The 27,529-nt window shown below is 42.8% G+C and overlaps 1 protein-coding gene across 7 annotated transcripts in view; it reads left to right on the top strand.

Moving 5' to 3' along the window:
• The window catches only part of KIZ (kizuna centrosomal protein), a 119,014-nt gene extending 99,708 nt beyond the window's left edge, over positions 1-19,306 (top strand). For 5 of the 7 annotated variants that reach the window (XM_059705408.1, XM_059705407.1, XM_059705410.1 and 2 more), the window contains 4 exons: positions 8,890-8,991; positions 11,957-12,050; positions 17,196-17,239; positions 19,158-19,306. In XM_059705408.1, the coding sequence (XP_059561391.1) occupies positions 8,890-8,991; positions 11,957-12,050; positions 17,196-17,239; positions 19,158-19,261 (344 nt within the window). In that variant the 3' untranslated portion in view covers positions 19,262-19,306. Of the gene's footprint in view, positions 1-8,889; positions 8,992-11,956; positions 12,051-17,195; positions 17,240-19,157 lie in introns of those variants that run through there. The other 2 variants (XM_059705409.1, XR_009454018.1) reach the window with 2 other exon arrangements.
• Positions 19,307-27,529: the final 8,223 nt, after the last annotated feature.

The raw sequence follows: 27,529 nt of genomic DNA, 5'->3' as shown, positions 1-27,529 counted from the left end.
GAGCCAGTTATCAGCCTTTTATAACACTCAGGTGACTCCCCAGGTTTGAGAACCATGGGGCAGGAGGTCTCAAAGCTGAAAGAGCCCTTGGAGGTCATGTTGTGAAATACTCTCACTTTACATAAGAGACTCAAGTGGAGAGAGTGAATAGCTTGGGGGTTAGATATTTTAATAAAACCAGGGGTCAGGGAGTGTATTTCAGTTATCCCTTGGTGTCTTTTCAGGAGACTGGTTCCAGGACCCGTTCCCCTAACAATGCCTTCCCCCCACTGTGTACACCAAAATCTACAGATGCTCAAGTCCCTTATATAAAAAGGCATTATATTTTCATATGAGCTACAGCAGGGTATGCCAACACATCACTTCATTCGCATGGATTTAATGTAGTGCTCAGATTTAGTGTAGTAGCAAATTCAGGTTTTGTTTTTTGGAACTTTCTCTGGGATTTTTTTAATATATATTTCATCTGTAGTTGGTTGAATCCATGGATGCAAAACCAGTGAACTCTCCTAGGGTTTAATGTATGTTCCTAGGGCTGCTGTAACAAAGCACTACAAACTGAAAACAGCAGAAATGTATTATCTCACAGTTCTGGATGCTAAAAGTCTAAAATCAAAGTGTCCGCAATACTGTACTCTCTCTGGGGGCTCCAGGGAGAACCCTTCTTTGCCTGTTTCAGCTCCTGGTGGGTCCTAGTTTGTGGCAACAAAACTCCATCTTTACATCACCTTCTTTTCTGTGTCTCTGTGTCCACTCCGCTGCCTCTCAGGACACTTGTCATTGGATTTAGGGCCACCATAAATCCAGGATTTCATCTTGAGAGCCTTAATTAGTTACATCTGCAAAGAACCTATGCTATGGTCAAATAAGGTCACATCCTGAGGTTCTGGGTGGACATGAATTTTGTTTCAATTACATTGACATTTTATATTAGTTTCAGGTGTACAGCCTAGTGGTTAAACGTTTATGTAACTTACAAAGTGACGCCCCCCCCAAAGTCTATACCCACCTGGCACCATACACAGTTATTACAGTGTTATTGACTATATTCCCTGTGCTGCTCTTGACATCCCCATGACTGTTTTGTGACTACCAATTTGTACTTCATAATCTCTTCACCTTTTTCACCCAGGCCCCAACCCCCCTCCAATCTGGCAACTCTCTGTATCTATGAGTCTATTTCTTGTTTGTTGGTTTTGGGGGGGTTTTTTAGATTCCACATAACAGTGAAATCATATGGTAATTGTCTTTCTCTGTTTGACTTATTTCACTTAGCATAATACCCTCTAGTTCCATCAGCGTTGTCACAAGTGGTAAAATTTCATTCTTTTTTATGGTTGAGTAATATTCCATTGTATATATGTATCACATCTTGTTTATCCAATTATTCATTGATGGGTCCTTAGGTTGCTTCCATATCTTGGCTATCTATCTATATCTATATCTATATCTATATATCTATATGTCTATATGTCTATATGTATATATATATATCTATATATATATATATCTATATATCTACACTAATAAAAGAGAAACATGGTAATTAGTGTCACTCCGCTACCCTTCCCATTGGCTAATCCCCCTGTCACTCACAGAGTAGGGCTGAGATATGCAAATTAACTGGCAGCCAAGATGGCAGCCGGCAGCCAGGCAGCTGATGCGAACAGGGAGGCTTGCTTGCTTTAGTGACGGAGAACTCCAACGTTCCCCGTCTGACTTGCCTTAAGGCTCAGCTGCAACTCTCAGCAACTATGTTGCGAATATAGAAGCTAAAAAAAACCCAGAAACTTGCTTTACTTAGCGGAGCTTCAGCCAGCCGGACCGCAACATTGTATCAAATACAGCCGGTAAACAAAGGCCAGAAACCTGTTTTTAGCAGCCGAGGCCTCAGAGCTAAAGCTGGCCTAGAATAAAAAAAAAGAAAAGAAAAAAAGGAGCAGTTGGGAGCTTCAGTCCCAGCCTGAAAACAGCCCTCAGCCCCTCAGCCAGACTGGCCAGGCACCCCAGTGGGGACCCCCACCCTGAAGTGTGTGTGACCAGCTGCAAACAGCCATCATCCCCACAGCCAGACTGGCCAGGCACCCCAGTGGGGACCCACACCCTGATCCAGGACACCCTTCAGGGCAAACCAGCCAGCCCCACCCATGCACCAGGCTTCTATTCTATATAGTAAAAGGGTAATATGCCTCCCAGCACTGGGATCAGCGTGACAGGGGGCAGCGCCCAAACCCCCTGATCGCCCTGCAGCTTTGTGTGTGACAGGGGGCGGGGCCACAACCCCCCCGCCCCCCACGGGCCCTGCTCTGTGTGTGACGGGGTGGAGCCATAACCTCCCCATTGGCCCTGCCCTGAGTATAAGAGTGGCGGTGCCCCAACCACCTGATCAGCCCTGCTCTGTGGGTGTTAGAGGGCGGCGCCCCAACCCCCCCTCCCCGCCCCCCCACGGGCCCTGCTCTGTGTGGGACGGGGTAGAGTCATAACGTCCCAATTGGCCCTGCCTGAGTATGAGAGTGGCGGCACCCCAACCACCTGATTGGCCCTACTCTATGGGTGATAGAGGGCGGCGCCCCCCCCCCCCCCACGGGCCCTGCTCTGTGTGTGATGGGGTAGAGTCATAACCTCCCCATCTGCCCTGCCCTGAGTGTGACAGTGGCGGCGCCCCAACCCCCCGATCCGCCCTGCCCTGAGTGTGACGGGGCGGTGCCCCAACTCCCCTATTGACCCTGCTCCTGAGTGACAGGGGGGAGCTCCCCAACCCCCTGATTGACCCTGCTCTGTGCATGACAGGGTATGGAGCCCCAACCCCCCTGATGGGCCCTGCTCTGTGCGTGACGGGGGGTGGCGCCGCAACCTCCCCATCGACCCTGCTCTGAGCCTGACCAGGGGCTGCACCTAGGGATTGGGCCTGCCCTCTGCCACCCGGGAGCAGGCCTAAGCCAGCAGGTCGTTATCTCCCGAGGGGTCCCAGAATGCAAGAGGGCACAGGCCGGTCTGAGGGACCCCCCTTCCCCCGAGTGCACAAATTTTTGTGCACCAGGCCTCTAGTATATATATAAAAGCATAATATGCAAATCAATTGGATGATGGAACGACTGGTTGGCTATGATGCACACTGACCACCAAGGGACAGACACTCAACACAGGAGCTACCCCCAGCCTGCAGACCCCAATCAGGACCTGCCAGCCAACTTCTCAATCCCAGCAGGCTCCAATCGCCCGATGGGGAATGGGGAACAGGGGTTGGGTGGTAGGATTTTCTCTGTGCATCAGCCCTCTCTGTGAGAGGACAAAGAAACCTGGAGTAGCTTCACAGGCCCAGGACTCCTGGTGGAGTGGGAAGTCTGGATGTGAAAAGTGGACCCAACCTGCGCTGCTCACATTCACGCAGACTTATGGTCTTTGAAAAATTCCTAAATATAGATAAGTATTTTCAGAATTGTGAAAGCACCCATATCTTACCATTTTCTCAATTTCATTTGAGCAGTTTACTAGACAAGTGGTTTCTGGATTTTAAGTGATAATATTTATCTTTAGAATTAATTTTAGAAATATATCCCACAATTTTTGTTTTATTTTGCAAAGACAACTGGGTTTGCTGCATCAGCAACACATCTAGTGTATTGTATTTTTTTTTTAAAAAAAAATGCATGGATGTAGAGATACATGAAAAGTAACAGCAGCTGGAAATTCAGTGGACAGAAAATATTTTTTAAATTTAATTTTTAAAATTCTACACACTTCATATAGGAATGGCACTTATCCTTCCTTATTCAGAGATGCCCAGTTTTTTGTCAGTGCCAGGTCGTTTTTGCTAGCTGTAGAGATGGTATTGTTTGCATCTCCCTTTGTCATTCCTTTTCCAGACCCAACTCTTCTTTTTTCATTTCTGCAAAAGCCCAGGACAGATGCTCTGCCTGAGAGACACCCCATAGAGGCTGATGAACCACATGCTTATCAGGCTCTTGTAATAGGTTGTTAAAAGCACTTGTTCATCAGATATTTTCTTTTTCTTTTTATTTGTAGATTTAGAAGTATTTTAGCAGGTGTACATTTGCATATAAAAGAGAATAAAAGATAAGAAGTTGAGGCTTTTTCTTTCTTCTCTTCTCATCATCTCTCCCCTACCTCCCTTTATGCAGTGTGTTTCACTTTGTTTCTCTAGCTGTGTCCATTCTCTAGACACAAAATGCATATTAAAAAAAAACACAGTCTCAGAGAACCATTACCACTTTGTAGGAAGATGGCTGATTGGGTTCTGCTAGCTTATGTAAGGAAGTAGGAAAATATTTTTATCTAATTGTGTTATCAGTCTGGAATTAATGGCAGGGGTAGATTTTAGCCCCCCGGACCCTTGCCTTATTTTTTGTTTTAAATGACGATCTTTTTTACTTTTTAAGCTAAATCTTGACACAGATTTGAGTATGTAATAGCTGCTTGACTGAGAATCCAGAACCTAAAGCTGGAACATGCAAGCATGCTTGTTTCTGTGTGTACTGGAACATTCTAATTGAAAATAACTGTATTCTATCTGTCTGCTCTCTGTCTATGAGTCTGTCTTTATTTTGCTTGGTAGTTCAGTTTGTTCATTAAATTCCACATATGAGTGAAATAATTTGATACTGGTCTTTCTCCGACTGGCTTATTTCACGTAGCAGGCAGACAGCTCTAGTGGGGAAAGGGTGTTGAGGGGAGTGGAGGGATTGAGCAAAAAAGAAAAAAAGAGAGAGCGAAAACTCATGGACATGGACAACAGTGTGGTGATGGGGGTGGAGGTGGAAGAGGGCATAGATGGGATAAATGGTAATTGGAAAAAATTAAATAAAATAAAGAAAAAAGAAAGAGAAAAAGAACGAACTATATTCTTTAGAAATAGTTGTTTTATATAATACTTTTCACTACTCAATAGTTTACTGAGAGTTTGACATTACGAATAAGAGGAAGTGTTTCCCTGGAGTTCTAAGGAGCCACCCAGTCCTCAAATTTACAGACTGAGAGTTTACTTGCCTGTTGAGAAGATTAAAGTATTTTCCCCTTGGAATTATGCACACTTTGTCCCTACCTTGTTTATAGCATGCTAACTTGAACCTCTAGACTTGTTACTTTTGCCTCTTGTTTGTTCATTCACTTAATAACTATGAATTTGCAGCTTTTCAACACTTGATTCTTCACTATCAAAAGCCTGAGCCTGAGTTGCCAGAAACCTTAAGATCCTAGCTTTGCCGTTGTTGCTTTATGAAGTTGGCCTCCTAGCCAACTCTTCTAGACTATTCCTGGAGGATGTCTGAATTGTTTGAGCCCCCCTAGCAAAAAGCATACACTTGTGTTCAAAGAATCTCAAATCTGGTCCACTTGATACAGACAGCTACTTAGAAATCTCTGAATAAATGTTGCAGCCTCCCTTGATAACATGTTCTGGGGTCTCTCAACTCTTTGAACGGAGTGAGCTTTTTTAACATCTAAATTAGCTTGGCTGAAGTTTTTCACAGTTTTCTTGTAGCACAATTAACATTGCTCACCATCTAGTTTCAACATTGCAAGTAGGTTCTGTTCGGCCTGTGCAGTTTTTATTTTTTCATTTACAAAGGCAGAAATCTGGCGAGACGAGGCCCACTTTCCCAGCTGGCAGCAATTGGCTGTAGTCAGAGAATAGCTCTCCGCAGTGGACAGGGCATGGCCCTCCAGCCTGCTACAAGCTCACCCCTCCCGCTGCTCTTACCTGACCAGAGTCACTTTTTATGTGTGGTTCCTGCTTGGCCCCCCCACAAGTGTCTGCATTTACAATGCCCTGTCCAGTGTGTCTGTAATATCTGTGTTCTTGAACCCATCTTCCCTTGTTTCTACATAGGATGCTGTTTTGTTATTTCTGTGCTAAAACTAATTCTCCATGTTCCATTCCATCCAGGTATCCTTGAGACTTGAGGTAGTGGGCAAGGTTGTATCTTGGGTCCTTCACATATGTGATCTTTATGTACTGTTTTCCCCAACAACCTTCTCCCCTTAACTTACAGTGGATGCCATTAGAAGCCCTGCAGGGCTAAGGGTGTCTGTCCTGTGAACCCAATCCAGGTCTGGGCTGCTGCTGACGCTTTTGGCACACCTCGCTTTGCTCCCTGTGTATGCCCTTTCTGTCCCCACAACAATCTTGGTTAGATTTTTCTCAGCTCTGGGTCTCTGAGCTCATCCTGCTACGACTATTCTTCCTGATGTTCCTGCCATTCACCCAGCCTAGAAACCCGGCACTCAAATGTGAGAGCCTGAGAGGCAGAGCAGGGAGTGCTTCGAAGTAGCCAAAGGACGGACCAAGGAATCCGTGCTGTTTCTTCTGGTTCATTCTGTAGTGGCTTCTGCAAGGCCTGGAGTGGAGAGAAACCATTTACCATGAGTTGACCCACTCAGAATAATGAATAGCATTTGGCCATCTCAGATAAACTCACACAACTTGTCTTTGAGTCTTGAAAACTGGGTTCAACTAAATTGGCTTTTGTTTGTTTTCAGAGTACCTAAAAGAGGCAGTACAGAAACAATTTTCATGCATTTAAAAAGTATTAATAAAGTGCTTTATTTTTTTGTTGTTATCAAATTATATAAGTACCTTATATGTTCTGGATATTAACCCCTTATCAAAAATATTATTTCAATTATTTTCTCCCATTGCATAGCTTGCCTTTTCACTCTGTTGATTGTCTCCTTTGACATGCAAAAATTTTAAGTTTGTAGTAGTCCTATTAGTCGGTTTTTATTTTATTGACTGTGCTTTGGTCATCCAAGAAATCATTGACAAGTCCACTGTCCTAAAGCTTTTATCCTATGTTTTCTTCTAAGAGTTTAATAGTTTTAGGTCTCACAGTTAAGTCTTTTTTTTTTTTTTAATTAAATCTTTATTGTTCAGATTGTTACATTTGTTCCTTTCCCCCCCCCCCATAACTCCCCTCCTCCCAGTTCCCACCCCACCCTCCGCCCTCACTCCCCACCCACTGTCCTCATCCATAGGTGCACGATTTTTGTCCAGTCTCTTCCCACATCTCCCACACCCCTTTCCCCCCCAAGAATAGTCAGTCCATTCCCTTTCTATGTCCCTGATTCTATTATAATCAACAGTTCATTCTGTTCATCAGATTATTTATTCACTTGATTCTTAGATTCACTTGTTGATAGATGCATATTTGTTGTTCATAATTTGTATCTTTACCTTTTTCTTCCTCTTCCTCTTCTTAAAGGATACCTTTCAGCATTTCATATAATCCTGGTTTGGTGGTGATGAACTCCTTTAGCTTTTCCTTATCTGTGAAGCTCTTTATCTGACCTTCAATTCTGCATGATAGCTTTGCTGGATAAAGTAATCTTGGTTGTAGGTTCTTGGTATTCATCACTTTGAATATTTCTTGCCACTCCCTTCTGGCCTGCAAAGTTTCTGTTGAGAAATCAGCTGACAGTCGTATGGGTATTCCCTTGTAGGTAACTGAGTTTCTTTCTCTTGCTGTTTTTAAGATTCTCTCTTTATCTTTTGCTCTGGGCATTTTAATTATGATGTGTCTTGGTGTGGTCCTCTTTGGATTCCTTTTGTTTGGGGTTCTCCGCGCTTCTTGGACCTATAAGTCCATTTCTTTCACCAGGTGGGGGAAGTTTTCTGTCATTATTTCTTCAAATAGGTTTTTAATATCTTGGTCTCTCTCATCTTCTGGCACCCCTATAATTCTGATGTTGGTACACTTGAAGCTGTCCCAGAGGCTCCTTACACTATCTTCGTATTTTCGGACTCTTTTTTCATTTTGCTTTTCCGGTTGGATGTTTTTTGCTTCCTCGCATTTCAAATCATTGACTTGATTCTTGCGCTCCTCTGGTCTGCTGTCGGGCGTCTGTATAATATTCGTTATTTCAGTCCGTGTGTGCTTAATTTCTAGTTGGTTCCCCAATATAAGATCGAGGGTCTTATTAGTTTTCATGTAGATCTCATTAAGTTTATCGGCAGCTTCTAAACAGTTCTTGAGAGACCTTAAAAGTGTGGTTCTGAACTCTATTTCTTCCATTGACAATTTTGTCCTGTTTCTTTGTCTCCGCATTTTGTTATGCTTCCTTGGTGCACCCCCTAGTGGTCTTTGTTCGCAGTCTTATAGATAAATCTTGATTGTTGTAGCTAATTCCAGGGAGGGTTTGACCTCCAGGCCAAATGGCTATGAGAATCAGCTGTGTCAGCAGTGAGAGAACTTCTGTCCTCTAGGGAGGTGCTAATCTAGCCTTTGCCTGAGGCTATCCGGCAAATGCCTCTGTGCAGGGCTTGGGCGGGGCGGGTCGCACAGGATCAACAGGGTGGGCCGGAGAGAGCAGTTATGGCGGCTCTCAGTCCTGTCCCAAGGGGCTCTGCCTCTCTGAGTCCCAGCACCCGCTGCAAAGCTCGGAGAGAAAGCTGCCCTTGCTCTGACCGAAGCCAGACAGTCCCGCTTCTCCCGTTTGAGTCTGGGTCCCTAAAGACTCGCCCGGATCTGGTGCTCAGAGTCTGCGAATCCCTCCCGATTGAAAACAACAACCGCGCCCTCCGCCGCCAGCCCGCTCCGCGCACTCCGCACCTCAGAATTTGACTTCAGCACTGCGCCTCCTCTGAGTGTCCGTGTGCGTTTCTCTTTCCTCCTAGTTGTAGGACTTCCACTCAGCCAGCGTTCCTGTGGTTCTGGGTGATGTCCCTTCCGTTTTTTGGTTTCACTTTTGAAGTAGTTGTTCAAAGCAGCAAACTCCGGCGTTAACCTATGCCGCCATCTTGGTTCTCCTAGGTCTCACAGTTAAGTCTTTAATCATTTTTGAGTTGATTTTTCTGTATGATATAAGGCAAGGGTCCATCTCTCTTTTGCATGTAGATATCCAAATCTCTGTGCCTTTTTTTGTCATCAATAGAAACAAAAGTCTACCAGTGGCTGAAGCAGTCTGCCCTTCAGGATAATGCAGATCAAACTGAGGACAGACTCCAAAAGGACGCTTCTGCCTCACAGCTTCCAGGTGAGCAAGGGCAGATCCAGCCCTTGAATCAGTGTCTAGGACAGCACAGGGTGGTGGCCAGTGCTGGGTTCAGGGAAGAGTGGTCATTCTTTGAAGGTTTCTGGAATTTGCATTGTAACAAACTGTCACTGTCAGAATGAGCCAGTACCTTTCCAGTTGTTAATGAACACGAGTTTGGAAAAGTCTTCCCTCCTGGATGCATTCTGGCCCCTCAAGGTGATGGCGCTTACAGACCCTGGGGTTCTGCCTGCAGGCACATGAGAGCAACGAGTCCCTAAGTACCACAGGAGACACGTCCAGTCCTTTTCTTCCCACATCTTCCAGTTTCCTAACCATCAATGGGAGCACCATCCTAGGCTACCCAGAATGTTGAGGTATTTGGGGGTTCTTTAGATGAGAAGACTAAATCCCAGTAAAAACTAGTTTTAAGCTTAAATGTAATTTCGACAATCTGGGATGTTTGTTTTAAGCGTAATTTTCTCTGTTTTCTGATATTTTATTGTATTTTTATGATTTTCACTGGTTTTCATTTTATTACACGTTTTTAGTATAAGTCACCTCAGTTCCCTCTGTGAAAATAAATGGATTAATACTGAAGGAAGTACACTTTAATGTTACTTTTACATAAGACACCATACCATTATTCTTACCTATCAGAATGAAAAAATGATCTTTTTAAATATATTTTTATTGACTTCAGAGAGGAAAGGAGAGGGAGAGAGAGATAGAAACATCAATGATGAGGAAAAATCATCGGTCGGCTGCCTCCTACATGCCCCCTACTGGGATTGAGCCCACACCCAGACTTGTGCCCTTGACCGGAATCGAATCCAGGGCCCTTTGGTCTGCAGGCCAATACTCTATCCACTGAGCCAAATTGGCTAGGGCAAAAAATGACTTCTAATATCACATGATTTCCTGTCCATATTCAGATTTCCCAACTGTCTCAAAGATGTGTTCACCAGACAGACACTTTTTTTGAGAGACACACTTAATGGTACATCAGACTTGTCTTTGAAGCTATTTCCTAGTTAATTGTAATGTTAGAATCAGTTGCTGCAAAATTTATTTTGGTTGTTTTGAGGATTCAGTGAGCCACTGTAGCTTAAGTACCCAGCCCTGTGCCTGTTGGAGAAAAGCCTCCAGGAGGGCTGGCATGTGGTGGTCGTGGTGGTGGCGGTGATTTGAACTCTGTGAACATGAGACATTGTAGTTTGTTCAGGTATAAAACAGGGCCTCTGCCCGCAGTAGAAGTCTTCATCACTTTGGAGAGATAGAGCACTTGTGAGCCCTTAAATGTTTGCTTTTCATCTCCTTCTTCACATTTGAGTCACAGAATTAGAACCCAGGGGAACTTATTCAACCCCCTCATTTTATAAGCAAGGCCCCAAGAAAGAAATGTCTCTTTCTGAGCATTATAGCTGGTTAGCAGACATACACAGGCGACTCCACAGATTTGTTATTGGTAAGTATACTTTGGATAGTTCATTGGACAGGTTCAAAGGACGAGTAAATATGATATAAGTTGTAGTCTGTTGGATGTGTATCAAAATTATAGTATTAATATATTAATAATTAAACATATTTTGTTAATTCATTCGTAAGTGAAGTGATACTATATGGGTTTTGTAGTCAAGTATCCCTAGATTCAATTTTCTCACTCTACACTTAAAATTACACTATGTGTTTGCAACATTCTAAATTGTCGTCGTTTGGATCTTCTTAGTCCTTCTAATAGTGTTGGCAGTCATTGTAGTTAGATACTGCCTCTGGTATTTCTTTTGCATTTTGGTCATGCATTACTCTTTCCTTCTCATTCTCACTCTGATCCTGGGGACTTCTCTGAGCTCCAAAAAGAAGCAGGAAGTTGGCTCAGAGGGCAGAGGAAAATGGAAGCCAAGTACTGTGTTAAACTTCACAGCACGGTTCCAGGTGGTGATGGGCATGTGCACTCTCAACTCAGGAGCCACCCCCAAGTCTAACGATTGAAGTGCAGTGCATGTTTTAATTACTTTCTACACCAGATGTCTTAGTTTTGTTGTCTCTGGACCTGTCTCTAAAGAAAGCCACTTACACCTGGTGCCTTTGTTTTCCTATCTGAAATGACCAGGTCCTGGTAAGCACCTGCAGACCTGTGCAGGCTGCACATGGACACGTTATCAAGAGAATCCCTCTGCTGCAGAGGTTCTATGCAGGCAAGCAGATTACGGGGTAGAAAGTCAGCAAATGCCTTTTGCTGAGCTGCCCTGGCACTCTCTATCTGTGATCTTGGGCAACTGCCAGTTAAGAATCAGACTTGTAACAAACACATCCAAGGCTGATGACTCCCAGGAGGCACAGATCAGGAGTTGCCCCGCAAATTGGGGGCATCATGGAGTTTCCCCAACTCCAGGGGAAAGGTGCATTGTGCATCTTCCCCATCAGCCTTTTCAGGCTGGTTAAAGAGTGGCCTTGACGGTTTTCAGTGGAGATTCAGTCTCCTCTGCAAGATGGAAAAACAGAGGATTTGGCAGAGGCGCTTTAAAAGGTGGGTGGTGTGGGCAGCTGTCTCCAGGAGTGTCCGTTATTTCTGAGACCTGGCTCCTTGCACCCATTGAGTTGGTGCCTGTGTGTTATAACAATGTGAATTATCCAGAGCTCGATGCCATAGTGGGGATCCATGTGCTTACCCATGCATCTTGATCATTTAAAATGGTGTTCTTTGAATGATTTTATTCACTTTTTGTGGCTTCTGTGTTTCACTGGGAACCCCCCCCCCCCACACACACACACACACACACACTTCTTTTCAGTATTCTACCGATGTGTTATTTCTTGCCTCAAAAGCGCCCTTGCTTTCTGTGGCTTGAGCAGCACCTTCCTCTGTTGACATTTTACCAAAGTCATTGTGAGGCCCCTTCTTTCTTCGTTGAGTCTGTTGCTATATGGAGGCTAATGCTCCCTCTCCTGTTGGTGCTTGTCACAGGTTTGAACATTGGCGGTGGTACACTGAAGACGACAACTAACAAAATCACATCGGAAACTAGTTTTTCATCTAGCGAAAGAAGTCCTTTGTCAAGGTAAAGTCGTGAAAGCCTTTCTGAATGGTGGCAACAAGAAGAGAAATGTCACTATGCAATGAATCAAACTCCAGCTACATGTTATTTTGTTGTGTGACTTGATGGAAGGTTCTGGTTCTGGTATTTATCTAAAATAACAGTTGAAACTTCAGCCTACCTTTGAAAATGTTTGCACCAGAGCCAAGTATTGTTTTGCAGCTGTTGTTTCCGTGGTTTAAGACTCAATTGACACCTCAGTGAACCACAAATTAGCGTCTACAGCTGCTCGCAGTAGGGCTGCTTAGAGACCACACAATGGAAAGGGGCAGAGAAAACATCGGACCTTAAAGGAAATAAAGTGGCCCGTTTCTTCTTTCTGAGACAGCTGATGTACATACAGCATTGCTGGCTATTTGTTTTTGTACTCCTCTTTTGTACTAAGTATTTGGGCTACATTATACTTTCCTTTTCTATCTTTTCTTCCTTATTTTCCATAAAGAACAAAATTTATTTCTTCACATTTTTTCTTAACTGTAGCACTTTAAGTTTTTCAAGCAATGATAAGTGAGTTGTGTGCTGGATTTGTCATCAACATAAAATGCTAATCATGCAGTGGCATGAGTCAATTAGCAAGAATTTATAGATGGGAATAGAAGCAAGCGTCTGATGAAGTACCTTCCTTTTTGCTTTGGGATGAATTTCATTTAGAAGTTACTACAAGTTTCCTTTTGTAGTAACATTTCTCATTTAAAAAGTCCTTTGGATGATTGCATTACATTTGAATTAACTGCTTAGCCCAAATTTTAAAACAGGAACTTCACATTTCTGGTATCCCATAAGATAAAGTGATTTGATCCAGGAATAATAGTGTTTTAAAATGAAAAAAAAAATGTTTTCATTTATATTTTAAAAAACATTACAATATTTTTAGGACCTGAAATATATTTTTAAAAGAATGATATTTTGAAATTGAATTCTGCTTTTAGAAACCTGGTAAGTTTAATTTTAGGGAATTACTCATGTAGTTATCAGAAATTATTATCTTTAATACCTGGATTTTCATCCATGTTTTTGATGTAAGTATAAAATGAATTATGGGTCAGGAAGTGTATTAAAGTATTATATTTTTATGATTATACTATAAATTCAAGTTTTAGGTCTTCTAAAAGGAATTTTAAAAGACAAATTTACAGGTAGTTTTTAGCACTTAATGGTTACAATTTGGTATAATAATACAAGCATTTAGTTTTTAAAGATGGTTAAAAATGTTTTTATTATATTTTGGAGGCATTAAAAACCCAATCCTTCTTAAACTTTTCTTTATATGTATTCTTCAGGCAATTTTTAAATACATTCAGAAAGCAGTTGGATTCTGCAGAATATTTTCTCAGCCTGATCATTTCATGTCTTACTCCTATATTTCATTATAGAAAGCAATCTCTTTTTTTTTTTTTTTCAGTTTGAGTCAGGGACCTTTTGTTATTACTGTTTCTTCTGCATGAAATTAATTTCCTAAATAAATTACAAGTAATCACATCACCCCCTTTAAGAAAAAACATTCCGCACGGAAGCCTTGTTTCTAATCCAGTGAGGAAAAGGTCTGGGCGCCAAGTCGTGGGTTGGATGTTTCTGGTTTTGTTCTTGTGCTGGGTGAGTTGTTGTTAATACGCCACCCTGGGCTTTGGAGAGCTCTGATTTTGCTGTTTGTGCCTGAATTCACTGAAATTTCTTAGAGGCTTACATTTAAAGATCCCACTTACTACAGTCACTCCTCGTGCTTTATTGCTTTTACAAGTGGTCTCGAAACCAGTACTTGAGAATAAACATAACAGTGCAGTGCTGCTGTAGCACTTTTAAAAATTCTTCTTTGCTCTATTTTGTCAGTGAGCTGATGAGCAACCTCAGAAAAAAAAAAAAAAGAACCCGCTGGACCTAAAAAAAAAAAAAAAGAAATGGCTTCCTCTGATGTCCTAGAGACAATAATTATGATGTGCTAGTTAAGCCCAAACTACAGCCGAGGGATTTTACTTTAAAGCAGTGGCTTGGGCGCAAAAATACATTTATAGCTCTTTGTCTGCACCTCATTATGTGTGGGCCTGATTCATTAAGTAATTGGTTTGCAGTTGTTTACATGAGTATTAAGGCCTTCTTTTCAGCCGCCTTTGAGAGATACATTGTGCAAATGTTGCCTGCGATGAATGCAGAATGAGGGCCAGAGGGTCCGTCCTATTGGCTAAACAGTGCACTCTGTTGAAAAGCCAGAGAAAGGGATTGGGTGCTGCTTTGCATAGCAATGGCTTTCTTAATAAGCGTTACAGATTAATACACACAAGCTATAAAAGATGCAAAGAGATACTCTTAGCACATTTATACATGCTCATTTCATTGTGATGGTGGTGCGGTCCGGGTGCTTTCATATTCCATTTTTCAGAACAGCAGCTTCAGTGCATGAGCCGTAATAGAATCCGATGTTTATTGTATTATAAATCACAGGCAAGCAGGCAGATCGGCAACAGTTTATTATTAAAGATTCTTTCAGTGTAAATCTTTTTCTACTATTGTATTTGCTTCGGCAAAATCATTTTGTGGTTGAGTGGGGATGAAAGGCATAATGTACGAAGGAGTGAGTCCTAATAGGAAGCTGTTCTCCGCGTAAAGACCACTTGTTCCCTTTTGTTCGGGGTGCATGCCAGCGCTTCCTCTCCTCTGCAAACATTGTCTTGCTCTACCTTCCCCGGAAGCCGCTTTCACTCTCCCAGATCCATTTGTTCAGTGGAGAGTATATGTTAACAGCCTGTCGGGTAACTTCAGTTTACTGGTTGGATCGAGATAACATTTTACCAAAAGAAAAGGATGTGTGCTTACAACTTAATTGCTCGGGGGAAAGGTAGCAGAGGTCATCCAACCACCGCAGGCACCCTGGGAGAGCCTCCTTGGGTGGCATTCCGTACCAGCCCTGCAGCTACGGGAGCGGCCAGGGGAGGGCGCCAGGCTACGGCTGATGCTCTGGGGACCGTGGTCTCTCTCTTCTCGCCTGGTCACTGCCATTTCCTCCTGGGCGATAAGAAGATCACAAAGAAATAAAAATGAGGTTTTCCTAGATGCGCTTTAGGTTTCCATATAAAAGCCCCCATCTGCATCTCTGGCTTAGCAAATCTGCATTCTCCTTAAATTCTACTGAATTAGCAGCTTCCTAAATAATCCACATGCTTTTCATCATAAACTAGTATGCGTCTCTCTTTTCTACACAGAGCACAAAAGAACAATGGCTTGATTAGCCAAATGGAAGGAGTTAGTTAACAAGTTGACCCCAGGCAGCTAAAAAGCAGTGTCTGCTGCAGGGCTCCTGGTTAACCATCAGGGGGCGCTCAGACTTTGTTGAATTAGAATGTCTCAGATTTCGGTCTGCCTCTGAAACTTAAAATTAGTATTTATAGATTTGCAGGGATACTCATTGGGATTTTTTTTTTCTGGATTATTTTTTGCCTTCTGCTTTCCAGAATCAATCTCTAGATTCAGTAACAAAAAAATATCCTCAGGTGAGGATTCAAAAAAAGATCCAGGCAAGAGATGCTGGTTTTGTTGACCAGAGGGTGGCAATGCATAGGGAATGAGTGAGAATTTTGGAAAGTAATAGGAAGTAACCTGGCAGGATCTAGGCAAGGATGAGGAACCTTTTTTCTGCCAAGGGCCATTTGGATATTTTTAACATCATTCAAGGGCCATATAAAATTATCAACCTAAAAATTAGCCTGCTACATTTGGTCAAACATTTAATTAACTCACCCCTAATGCCTTGTTAGGACCAGACAAATGATTTCATGGGCTTTATATGGCCCATGGGCTGGATGTTCCCTACCCCTGCTACCAGCCAATTCAGAGCCTCTCTGTGTGCCCCTGATTCCTTTCAAGCTGCTGTCCCAGTGCTGGAGCTCAGGAGTGAGTCTGAGTAAGTCCATGCAGGGGCCCTTTAAGAGGAACTGCCTTGGACTCCAGCAGCCTCTATCTCCCTCAGCCACACTCCCCATTGGTTTTTATAGCCAGAAGTTATGGGGACTTCTCTTCCTGGCTCTGGAACCCTGGGCTGGGAGGCCTGGTGTAGGGCTGGGACTCCTAGCACCTCAGGGGGGACTTCCACAGCTGAAATATCCCTCCTGATTTTAAACCGCCATACGTGGGAGTGGGACCAGCCTGGTCCATGTTTCTGCCCCTCCTATCTATCTCATGTGGCTTCTTCTTTAAATCCCTAGTTGAGGACTTCAGTTCCCCTATATTTTAGGTGGTTCTCAGTGATGGTTGTTCTGTAGGTTAGTGGTAATTTTGATGTGGTTGTGGGGCTGAACATTAGAGAATTTAAGTATAATTTAAAAATTGAATGATGCTCCCACAGGAGACTTTTAAATTCATTAAAATTGCAAAAGCTCTTGAAAAGGAGCACTGATGTGGGCATCATATCCCATACAGCCAGTTTCTTGTCTGATTGGCTCTAGCAAACAAACTGCTAGATATTAGATGCATTAGACACTTGCATTTTTATGCATGTGATACACGGAGACTTAAACATGGATTTCTAGGATAATTTTATTTTTTTTCTGCCACATGTTAACATGTTTAACTAAGGAAAGTGAGAGTTTATTTTTAACTCCTTTGTTAAAACGTTAAGTATTGGCTTGATGAAGATAAGTATTTTAACTTCCTCATCAACTTCTTGTATCCTACCATCTTGAATTCCCTACTTCAGGTATTTCTCTTTTAGTTTGTCTACAAGTGCTAACACTTTACACACTATTTTTTTCCAGAGACTGTTGAGGGGAAATCGGTCCTCGTCTCACTGCCTTGCATTCATTCTCTGAAACAGCACAGTTTGCAATGCCCCTTGGCACACGAGGGGGGGGGGGGGTCGGAGTCTGACTCAACTGCTGCAGAGCCAACACTCAGGGCAGCAGCGATGCTGCTGTAATAGGGACCCTCCCACCAAAGCATCAGCCAACGCCTCTGGCCACAGCAGGCCTGACATTTTCTTTTTGCTTTAAAAGTTGGGGAGTAAATGTAAATTTTCTGGCCTTTCAGTGACTAACATGTGCTTCTTCTCTAAGGTGCTTTTTGTAAAAATATTAGTCTGGTTATCTTTTTCTTTAGAACTCAGGTTATTCCTTTATTTTACAGTCATGAAAACAAAAAGAAACTAACTACCAACTTAAAGTCTAAAGGTAAGATAAGTAACGAGACCAGATTGCCATTTTCTGTTCTGACCAAAAGACCCGTTTGTGACGTGTATTTGTTTTCTGGTGTAAGGGCCATGAAGCACACCTGTGATCACAAGGGCAGTCCTTGCAACTAACTCTCCCTGGGGGGATGTTGTCTCTGAGGGGATTGGAGGGCTTCAGTGACAGGGCTGTGACCTGAGAGCACATGGGTGCCATAGGTGAGAAGCATAGCATTTTAATTTGCAAGTATGAATATGCAGGGAGTCCTGACCTCCGCATATAATTGATTACCAGCACTGTATTCTACCTGTGAAATGTTTTTTGCCTCTGTCCCATCCTCACTGCCAGTGCCCTGCAAGTACCCACTACTCAAGACATGAAGGGCTCTTGCAGGAGACTCAAACTGGTTTTTTAACGTCCTACCTCTTCCCAACTCCTGACTGTCCTACACCTGCCCACCAGCATCTACAACCTCATTTAACCTTCTTACCTTCCTGATTAAGAATTGCCAGTGCCTTCCCACCATCTACAGGATAAAGTCTATACTTTCTCCCTTTTTTGTGGGGCCCCATCCCTGCTCTCCAGCTCAGCTCTTCCAAGAGTCTTATCCTCGTTGAGTCTAATCACAGCCTTACGCTGTGTGCCTTTGCTCATGTTACTCCTTCTCTATAATGTTCCTTTTTCTTTTCCTCAGCCTACAAGCTCCTATTCAACCTTTAACACCCAGCTTACAAGGAGAGTCTAACCTTCCTTGCACATAGCATTCTAGGATATCCCCTTTTGAGCTTGGTCTCTATCTACTCCTGTCTCCTTAAACCCATTTCTAGTGGGTTATAATTGAGAACATGGAGTTGAGTCAGATGACCTAAGTGAGACTCTGGGCTTTGACCAGCCACTGATGATGATTTGGCCAGTTACAGCCTCAATTTGATCAGTAAAACAGAGATATTAATACTTACCTTACCAGGTTGGTAGAAGGATTATTGGAGTCATATATTAGAAGGCATCACAGAGCTGACAGGTCATGCCATGTAGATATTGATAATCATGGGGATTGTCAGTGTAGCAGACAATCTCCCCACCACATCCTGTCTGATCACTGTGGGGTCCCTCAGCAGTTCACTGGCATGCCCTTGGCCTTCTACATCAGGCAGCTGTGGATCTCCACCTGAGGGCTTTATCTGACCACAGGAGTAGATAAAGCTCCTTTCTCACAGGGCAGCCCAAAGTGCCAGGGAGTAGATGTCCTGGTTGAGAACAACCCTCACACAAGGAGACATTGAAGTTGGTGGATAAATTATCTCACTTCCTTATTCTTTGGACAATTTAAGAAGAGTTCTGCAGTCTCTCAGAGGATCCCCTGTAGGACCACCGCCACCAGCCTTTCTCATTAACGGCCCCTGTGGCTTTCTCTCTTCCCTGTGTCACTTTCCCAGTTCTCCTAACCCCCATCACTCTCAGGATTACCTCCAAAATAAACCACGTGTACCCAGACCTTTGTGCCAGTGTAAAGCACCTCTTCTCTTCTCCTCTCTGCTTCACAAGAGTGAAGAACAGAGGGAGATCAAGGTGGAGAGGCAGCTCAGTGAGGTGGTATCAGACCTAATAAAATACCCAGGTAATCCTGCTTCTGTGTTAATCCTGATTTTAAATCCCAATCCTACAGTAAAGAGTTGGACACACAGAAGGGAAAAGAAAGTATTCTGTAAAGTGTTTTCCATAACAATACATAGAACACACTGTAAAATATGTAAATTTGTGCAGTACAGACATGCATTCCAGGTGTATCTGGTCAGGTACATCGCATGGTGTCCCTAGGAGGCCTTTTGCAGACCAGTGCTCCAATTAACCAGTCCAGCTAATTAAACCAGGCTAATCAAGGTACCAAGATGTTAAATAGCTGTCTTCTTTTCTCTTCCAGCCTTCTGGGGTGAGTCTGATGACACTAACTCAGAAATTGAGGCTGCTTTACGTCCTAGAGACCATAGCACGTCCACGGATGATTTTGATGATTTTTATGACTAATAAACTGTCACTGTTCTTCAAATAAAGTATTTAAACAAATTGAAACCCTGTCTTCATATGTGATTTCCAAAATAAATGAGTCCTTTTAAGTTTTCTAATTGTTTAATATGAAAACTTGGGACCACATTGCTATTCCACTGAAATTTTATGGCATAACTAGAGGCCCGGTACATGAAATTCATGCATGAGTAGGGTCCCTAGGCCTGGCCGGCGATCAGGGCTGATTGGGGCCTTCTGGCTGCCAGCTGGGGGCTTCCTTCGTTCTGCACCGCTCCCTGGTGGTCAGCAAAAGTCATAGTGAGTGATCGAACTCCCAGTCTCCCGGTTGAACTCCTGAGGGAACACTTTGCATATTAGCCTTTTATATATATAGATAGATTATGAAGTAGCATATTCATTTTTCAGTGTTATCAAAAAGCAAAGTAATGAATTCAGTACCCATCAAAATTCAAATTGTTTTCTCTGTAGAAATTGACAAACTGATCCTGAAATCTATATGGAAATGTTAAGGGGCCCAGATTTGCCAAAACAGTTTTGAAAAAGAACAAGTTGAAGCACTCACACTTCCCAATTTTGAAACCCACTAAAAACTTGCAGTAATTAAGACAGTGTGGTACTAAAACAGACATATAGATCAATGAAATATTGATTTATATATAATCTAGAATTGATAATGCAGAGATAAACCCTTACATTTATGATCATTTGATTTTTTTAATATATTTTTATTGATTTCAGAGAGGAAAGGAGAGGGAGAGAGAGATAGAAACAGCAATGGTGAGAGAGAATCATTGATTGCCCCCCCCCCCCCCCCCCGTGCACACTCCCCACCAGGGATCAAGCCTGCAACCCAGGCATATGCCCCAACTGGACCATGACCTGATTCATAGGTTGACAACGTTCAACCACTGAGCCACACCAGCCGGGCTATATTCATTTAATTTTTGATAAGGATACCAAGACCATTATATAGGGAAAGTATTGGTCTTTTCAACAAATGATGCTGGGACAACTGGATAGTTTTATGCAAGAGAATGAAGTTGTGTCCCTGCCTTGAACTGTATAGAAAAATTAACTTCAGATGGATCAAGGACCTAAATGTAAGAATATAAAACTCTTAGAAGAAAGCATAGATGTAAATCTTTGTGACCTTGCTTTAGATAGTGGTTTCTTAGATATGACACCAAAAGCAATAACAATAGAGAAAACTAGATAAATTGGACTTTACCAAAATTAAATTTTTTTTTTTTTTTTTTTTTTTTTACTATAAAGGACACTACCAAGAAAGCAAAAAGACATTTGGAGGCAGTATGGTGAAGTGGAAGGGAACTATCAAGAAATTCATTCAGGTCCTAACCAGTTTGGCTCAGGGGTCCCAGGTTTGATTCCGGTCAAGGGCATGTACCTTGGTTGCAGGCACATACCCAGTGGGAAGTGTGCAGGAGGCAGCTGATCAATGTTTCTCTCTCATCGATGTTTCTAACTCTCTATCCCTCTCCCTTCCTCTCTGTAAAGAATAAATAAAATATATATATTAAAAAAAAAAAAAAGAAATTCATTCAGTATCGGCTCAAGATGGCAGTGGAGTAGGTGGATCTTGCTTGAAACTCCTCCCAGAACCAAACCGGAATTTAACTTATTTAGTTGGCCCATATTTTCCTTTTTATATGTGTACAACAGTGGGATGATTTTTTAAATTTTTAAAAATTATACTAAAATACACATAAAATTTACCATCTTAGCCATTTTTAAGTGTACCATTCAGTGGCATTAAGTACACTCACACTGTTGTGGTACGATCACCATCCCCAGACTTCTTTTCATCTTGTACAATTGAAACTGTACCCACTAAACAATAACTCCCCGTTCACAGCCACTCTCCAAACGTCATACAAGTAGATCTGATTGGTAGGACCTACCTAAATGACAACGAAGCTTCAAGGGAATCTAGAAAATGTGGTTTTTTGCTTTTCAGGTTCTGATGACAATGGCTCTGTGAGCTTCTGGTAAGGCATACAAGCAGAGGCTAGAACTGATGTTGAGCATCATTCTACCGTATCTATTGTAAATATCTACCAGTACTAGTCCTGGAGTATAGTATGCTGGGGGATGGTTACTCTAAACAGGGAAACCATATCTAGAGGTGAATTCTTTGAGTTTGCAACACCAAAGTCGACCTCACTTTACTGTCCCTGTAACTCCCAAAAGAAGCCTATGCAGGGTCTCCCATCAGCAGTGGGAAAGGACAGTCTCCAGGCATAAACACCATCAGGCCAGTCTAAGCTGAAAACTTCACACAGATAAGAGCCATGAAATTTCCTGCATTTGCTGCCACTAGGACTTGGCTATCCTTGAACTTCTCGTCTCTTTGAATTGCTTTTCTAGTTGCACTTCCTTTTTAAGTGGTCAACACGCCACTGTGTCCTCCCAGACTTTCCTCATTACCATGTGGTTTCACACCTTCGGCATTCCGTTGTGTGACTGACTGATGAGATTTTTAAGGCCCAGTTCTCCATTTGTGACAGCTTGTGAGTTCACTTATCCTTTTCCGTAACAAAAAAAATGAGGGGACCGAACAACTACACATACTAACAGCTTTCATCCAATTCTCAAGCTTTCATCCACTTTCGGTATTCCTGTCACTAGCAGTTGTGGCAGCAGCAGAGTGCTCTGGTGACAATCAGATTTTGATGTATCAAACTGGCAAAAATACATCAAAGAGGATGGCACTAATTCTAGGCCCAGATGCAAGCAGATAAGGATTATGTTACACAAGAACTTACACCAAGTGAGAGAACCAGAACGCATCCCATTGAAAGACCTACTAGTATTCAGCAGCCAAGATTTCAAGTCTAACTGCCTTGGGTAGTGGTTTTATATGTTTACCTCAAATCATCCGGAAATCTCTGGCTCCTTGAGGTAGCTCCCTTAACATTTTATACCTCCCCCACTGATGTTTTCCATGTCCTCGGGCCAGTCCAGCCACTGACACAAAGACTAGTATTTGATGACAGATGGCTCTGTGAGCTTCTGGGAAGGCCATATTTCTCTTTGCAATGCCAGCAACAACCGGATTCCTCTAGAGTCTTATTTGTTATACTGTTATTGTGCACAAACTCATTAGGTGTGAACATTCTGCCAGTCAACTTGATCCTGCTCTTCCCCAGCTGTCACACTGGCAGCTCAAAGATGATGACAGATGATACTGATGGGCAATACAATTGCCATCTCCACATTCCCAAATTTAATGCTGGATGCTCCTTGACCAAGAAAATGTGCTAGAGAAAAGAACCAGGGGGCACTGTGCAGCACCCTACAGTTTAATCACCATGGTAGTTTACCGATGGCATTCATAAGGCCCCCTTGGCCAGGTCTTCCCAGCACTTGCAAGCATACCTATGGCAACTGTATGAATTAACTGAAATCAAACTATATCCTATGTCCCAGTGCCATTAGAATGCTATCGGTCCTGCATCCTGGTCAGAATTCTTGGCAAGGACTAGTTCTTTCTTCCTTTCCAGGTAGGCCTGCATCGGTTTCAATGCTCAAACCTTTCTCATAGGCATTTTTGCATACTATAAGCAGTAACCATTACTCAATCACTCATTTAACAAGAGCATTTATTCTAGAGTACTTGGTATGCCCTAGATATTATGCCAGGCCAAATATACGGAGATTAATTTGGTGTGTATCCCTATAAATTGTTTAGGTAATGTTTTGGCTACTGTGACAAATTGGCCCCCAAATACAGTGGCTTTTAATATATGAAAGTTTATTTCTTTCTCATCAGCAACCCCAAGTTTGGCAGGTGCCTTTGCTCTTGCACATTAAAAAATCCAGGTCCTTCCCATTTTGCTCCTCCTCCATCCCCAGGGCATCATCCTGGTCTGCATGGCCAACCTGTGTAGTAGGTACTAAAGGAGGGAAAGAGCAGAAGTCCTAGGAAAGGGATTTCCTTTGAAGAAGTGGCATGGGAATTTCTCACATCCACTGGTGAGTACTTAGTTATGGAACCTAGTCAGACCATTAACAACATTTTTATTTTTTGCATGAAGAAAAACAATACACACAGGCATACACACAGTCATAATTCCTGGTTTGCACATTATCTGGTCCTGAAGCCAAACAAGTTCACAAGTTCCTTATTGATGCTTCATGGAAGGTTCTTGAAGGTGCTTGGTGAGCTTATATTGCCTTTACATCATGTGGACAGTCGTTATTTTAATTTCATAAATGCAAAATGTTTACAGGAACTTCCAAAGGTTATTCATGATCTTAATCCTCTAAGGTGGAGTCCTTTTCCTCTGAGTCCTCTGCCTGGAAGGAAGGGGCCATGGCCCTTGGTTTAGATGGTTCCTCCCCTCCACCCTTTACCCCTGGAAACCTTCAGAAACAGAATCCTGCAGGAGCCCCACGGACCATCACTAGGACCTTGGAAGTCACAGGTAAATGTTCCCCAAAGAAACTGCTCTGGGGGAACTGGGACAGGATTTACACAGAGAAAAGAAGGAGGAAGGACAGATTGCAGTCTTGATCTTCTGTGTGCTCTCAGGGGAAGAACCATTGATTCAAAACAGAAGGTCAGTATGGTCCCTGCTAAGCAAACTGGAGATCCTTGAAGAGCCTCTCCGTCCATTAGAACTCTCACGCCCTGCTCTGGAATGAGCAGGAAGAAATTTGGCCTGAGCTCATCTTTAAATACAGAGCATTTGGATCTCCGTGCTGCCTGTGCTGCCTGATCAGAAAAGCATTCCTCACAGCTCCTAGCTTTACAATTTCCTGAAGAAGCCCAAGTTTGAAGTCACTCTTAGCCCCTCTTCTAAGAAATTGGGAAGTGACATTGGCCCATATGAGTCCAGAATATGACAGTGTTACTTGAGTGGGACCTGACCCTGAGGGGATCTTCCTAGGACAGGCCAGTAGTGTGTTCCTGACTTTGTGCAGGAAAGATTTCACAACACAAGTCCAGGTGATTTTTAGAGGATGCTTATTAAAGCTGGGGACAGTGAAACAAGGGAGGGCCTAGGACAGAAGAAGCAACAGGAGAGGGACCAGGTGGGGAAATGAGCCTAGGCTGGGCTGCCTTAGCTCACTAACGAAGAAGTCAGAGAAAAGGGGGCTTTGGGGACAGCACGGCTCAGCACTCTCTGCTGCTTCTGTAACTGGACAACCAAGGGGGCAGGGCTGCCTGTCATTACTTGAGTCAATTCAGCAGAGACAGGGTTGAGTCATATATGAGCATTTATTCCAATACTGCCAGCAGTATGGGAGAGCAGCAGGTCATCCACAAAAACCTGCTCTCTCTCTCCCCATAAGCCAGCTGCTTGTATGGGGTAGAGGGGCAAAGATTACATGGGAAAGTAAGAATTACAGTCATGGAAGAGTAGGCATGTTATAATGGTTACAGGTTACAAGCAATGCAGGCTGAGCAGCGGCGAGAGGGTCCACAGAGGGCTGGTACCTCCAGGTACCTCCAGATCAGATTACAGGCAATAGGGTTGGAGATTGCAAAGGGTGGGTGCCCCCAGGATTAGATTGTTTCAGCCACAAGGTTGTAAATCTTAACATAATGACAGGCAGGTCTCAGGAAAGGAGCATGGACTGCATTCCAATGGTAGCTCCCATGTCCCAGGGTGTACAACTCCCAGCCAGGTTAGAATGTGCTTTCTCTAATCAGAACAAAACAATCATGGTTAACAGAGCATGTTTAATATGTCTTATAATTATAGTTAGTCCCCAGTATTCTATTTCTGACCTAATACTTCCAGCTCTGTTTCTCTGGCCGTGGTATTCCTGCTCCAGCCTTTGGCTGCCTAGTCCCTCAATCCCAGACCCACTAAGCTCAACTCTGGTTTGTAGTTTGTTTAAAGGATAAGGAAGAAGAGAGACCCCCTGGAGACCTCACCAGCCACTTGTGAGCCTAGCAATGCCCCAAAGAGTGTGTAATGTCTCATTTTATGAGGCTAGAGCCCTTGTTTCTCAGGACACCTGAAGCAGTGTCCGCCTGTATCCTCCTATATAATTTATAATTTTTTTAGTTTAACATACAAAAATGTAATACCTTATATATAGTCAAATCATTAGCTTTTTTTAAAAAAAATGTCCACTCTTCTATTTGTTCTGATACTAAAACATTTTCTCTCCTTATTACCTATTGATGTGTAAAAACCCACTTCAATTCTTAATTGCTTGAAAAGACGATTTTTTATTATTTCTCACAGTTCGGTGGGTTTACTCTACTTAGCTTGGTGGTTCTTGCTTGGGGTCTTGCATGTGATAACCTCAATACTGAAGGTGGAGTCACTTGTATGCTTAACGGAGCTGGATATCTTGGGATGGCTTCTTAACTCTCCTGTCTGGCACCCAGACTGAGAGGGCTGGCACAGGCTGGATGTATTTTATTTTTTTAAAGAAATAAAGGGTTATTTATCATTTGAAAGAAACACATAAAAAACATCAGAACACAGAATGAGTGAAAGAAAAAGGATGGGATATATATCTAGCAGTTATCAAAAGAAAGTTAGATATAAGCATAACCAATGGACACAGACACTAGGGGTGTGAGGGTATGTGCCAGGGAGTGAATTGGCTGGAGGGAGGTCAGTAGGGGGAAAAGGAGACATATGTAATACTATATGTAATACTTTAAATAACAATAAATAAATAAAAATTAAAAATAAAGTTAGTATATCTACATCATTGTTATACAAATTAGATTTTTATGACAAAAAAAGCATTTCTCAAAATAAAGGCACTTCATCTATAATAATCAAAGCATAATATGCTAATTAGACTGGACAGCCAAACGACCTTCCAGACGTCCTTCCAGATGACCTTCTGGATGAAGCCATGGTGGCAGGGCTGAAGCAGAGGTGGTTAGGGGCCATTAGGCAGGCAGGCGAGCAGTTAGAGGTGATCAGGCAGGCAGGCAGAGTGGTTAGGGGCGATCAGGCGGGCAGGCAGGTGAGTGGTTAGGAGCCAGCGGTCCCGGATTGCAAGAGGGATGTCCCACTGCTGGTTTAGGCCTGATCCTGCAGGGACATCCTCTGAGGAGTCCCGGATTGTAAGAGGGTGCAGGCCAGGATGAGGGGCCTCCCCTCTACCCCCTGCATGAATTTTGTGCACCAGGCCTCTAGTACAGATATAATATTGTAACATTTCCAAATCTGAACACCCCTAACAACATAGCTTCAAAACATATAAAGGAAAAAATATTGACAAAACTATAAAAAGAAATACAAAAATTCACCCACTAGTGCAGTGATGGTGAACCTTTTGAGCTCGGCGTGTCAGCATTTTGAAAAACCCTAACTTAACTCTGGTGCCGTGTCACATATAGAAATTTTTTTATATTTACAACCATAGTAAAACAAAGATTTATATTTTTGATAGTTATTTTATATACTTACATGCCATTTAACAAAGAAAAATCAACCAAAAAATGAGTTCCCGTGTCACCTCTGACACACGTGTCATAGGTTCTCCATCACTGCACTAGTGTGTAATTTTAGCATGCTATTTTCAGTAATGAATAGATAAAACAAATCAAAAAATAAGGGGAGATATAAAAGATTTGAACAGAATACTACACCCCTTTGATGCAGGCAACATCAGTAAACATGAATTAGATACTTAGACACAGAGCAAGTTTCAACAAATATCAAATGACTAGTATTATCAGTAGGCTTCATAGTTGCATTCAAGGAGTGCATCAGCCACACTGGACACAGTTGTTCACTCCCTTTTTTTTTTTTTTTATTGATTTCAGAGAGGAAGGGAGAGGGAGAGAGAGATAGAAACATCAATGATGAGTGAGAATGACCGATCAGCTGCCTCCTGCACAACCCCTACAGGGGATCGAGCCTGCTACCCAGGCATGTGCCCTTGACCAGAATTGAATCTGGGACAACTTCAGTCCACAGGCTGATGCTCTATCCACTGAGCCAAACCAGCTAGAGCTTCACTCCCTTTGTAAAACATGTTCTCTTGGCCTCCTGGACACAGTCTCTTAATTTCCCTCCTATTTCATTGGCAGCTCCTTTTCATTCTCCTTTGAGGTTTCTCCTTATCTTTTTTACCCCTAAATGTTGAAGTAAGAATCTCTTCTCTTTTTTGAAAAAGTATGTTTTTATTGATTTCAGAGAGGAAGGGAGAGAGACATAGAAACATCAATGATGAGAGAGGCTCACCAATTGGCTGCTTCCTGCCCCCAACTGGGGAACTAGTCCACAACCCAGGCCAGAATCAAACCCGAGACCCTTTAGTCCC

Source organism: Myotis daubentonii, chromosome 8, assembly GCF_963259705.1.
Source record: "Myotis daubentonii chromosome 8, mMyoDau2.1, whole genome shotgun sequence".
In the NCBI taxonomy this organism is placed as follows: domain Eukaryota; kingdom Metazoa; phylum Chordata; class Mammalia; order Chiroptera; family Vespertilionidae; genus Myotis; species Myotis daubentonii.
Note: the sequence above shows the minus strand (reverse complement) of the source record. Positions and strands in the feature narration are given on the sequence as shown.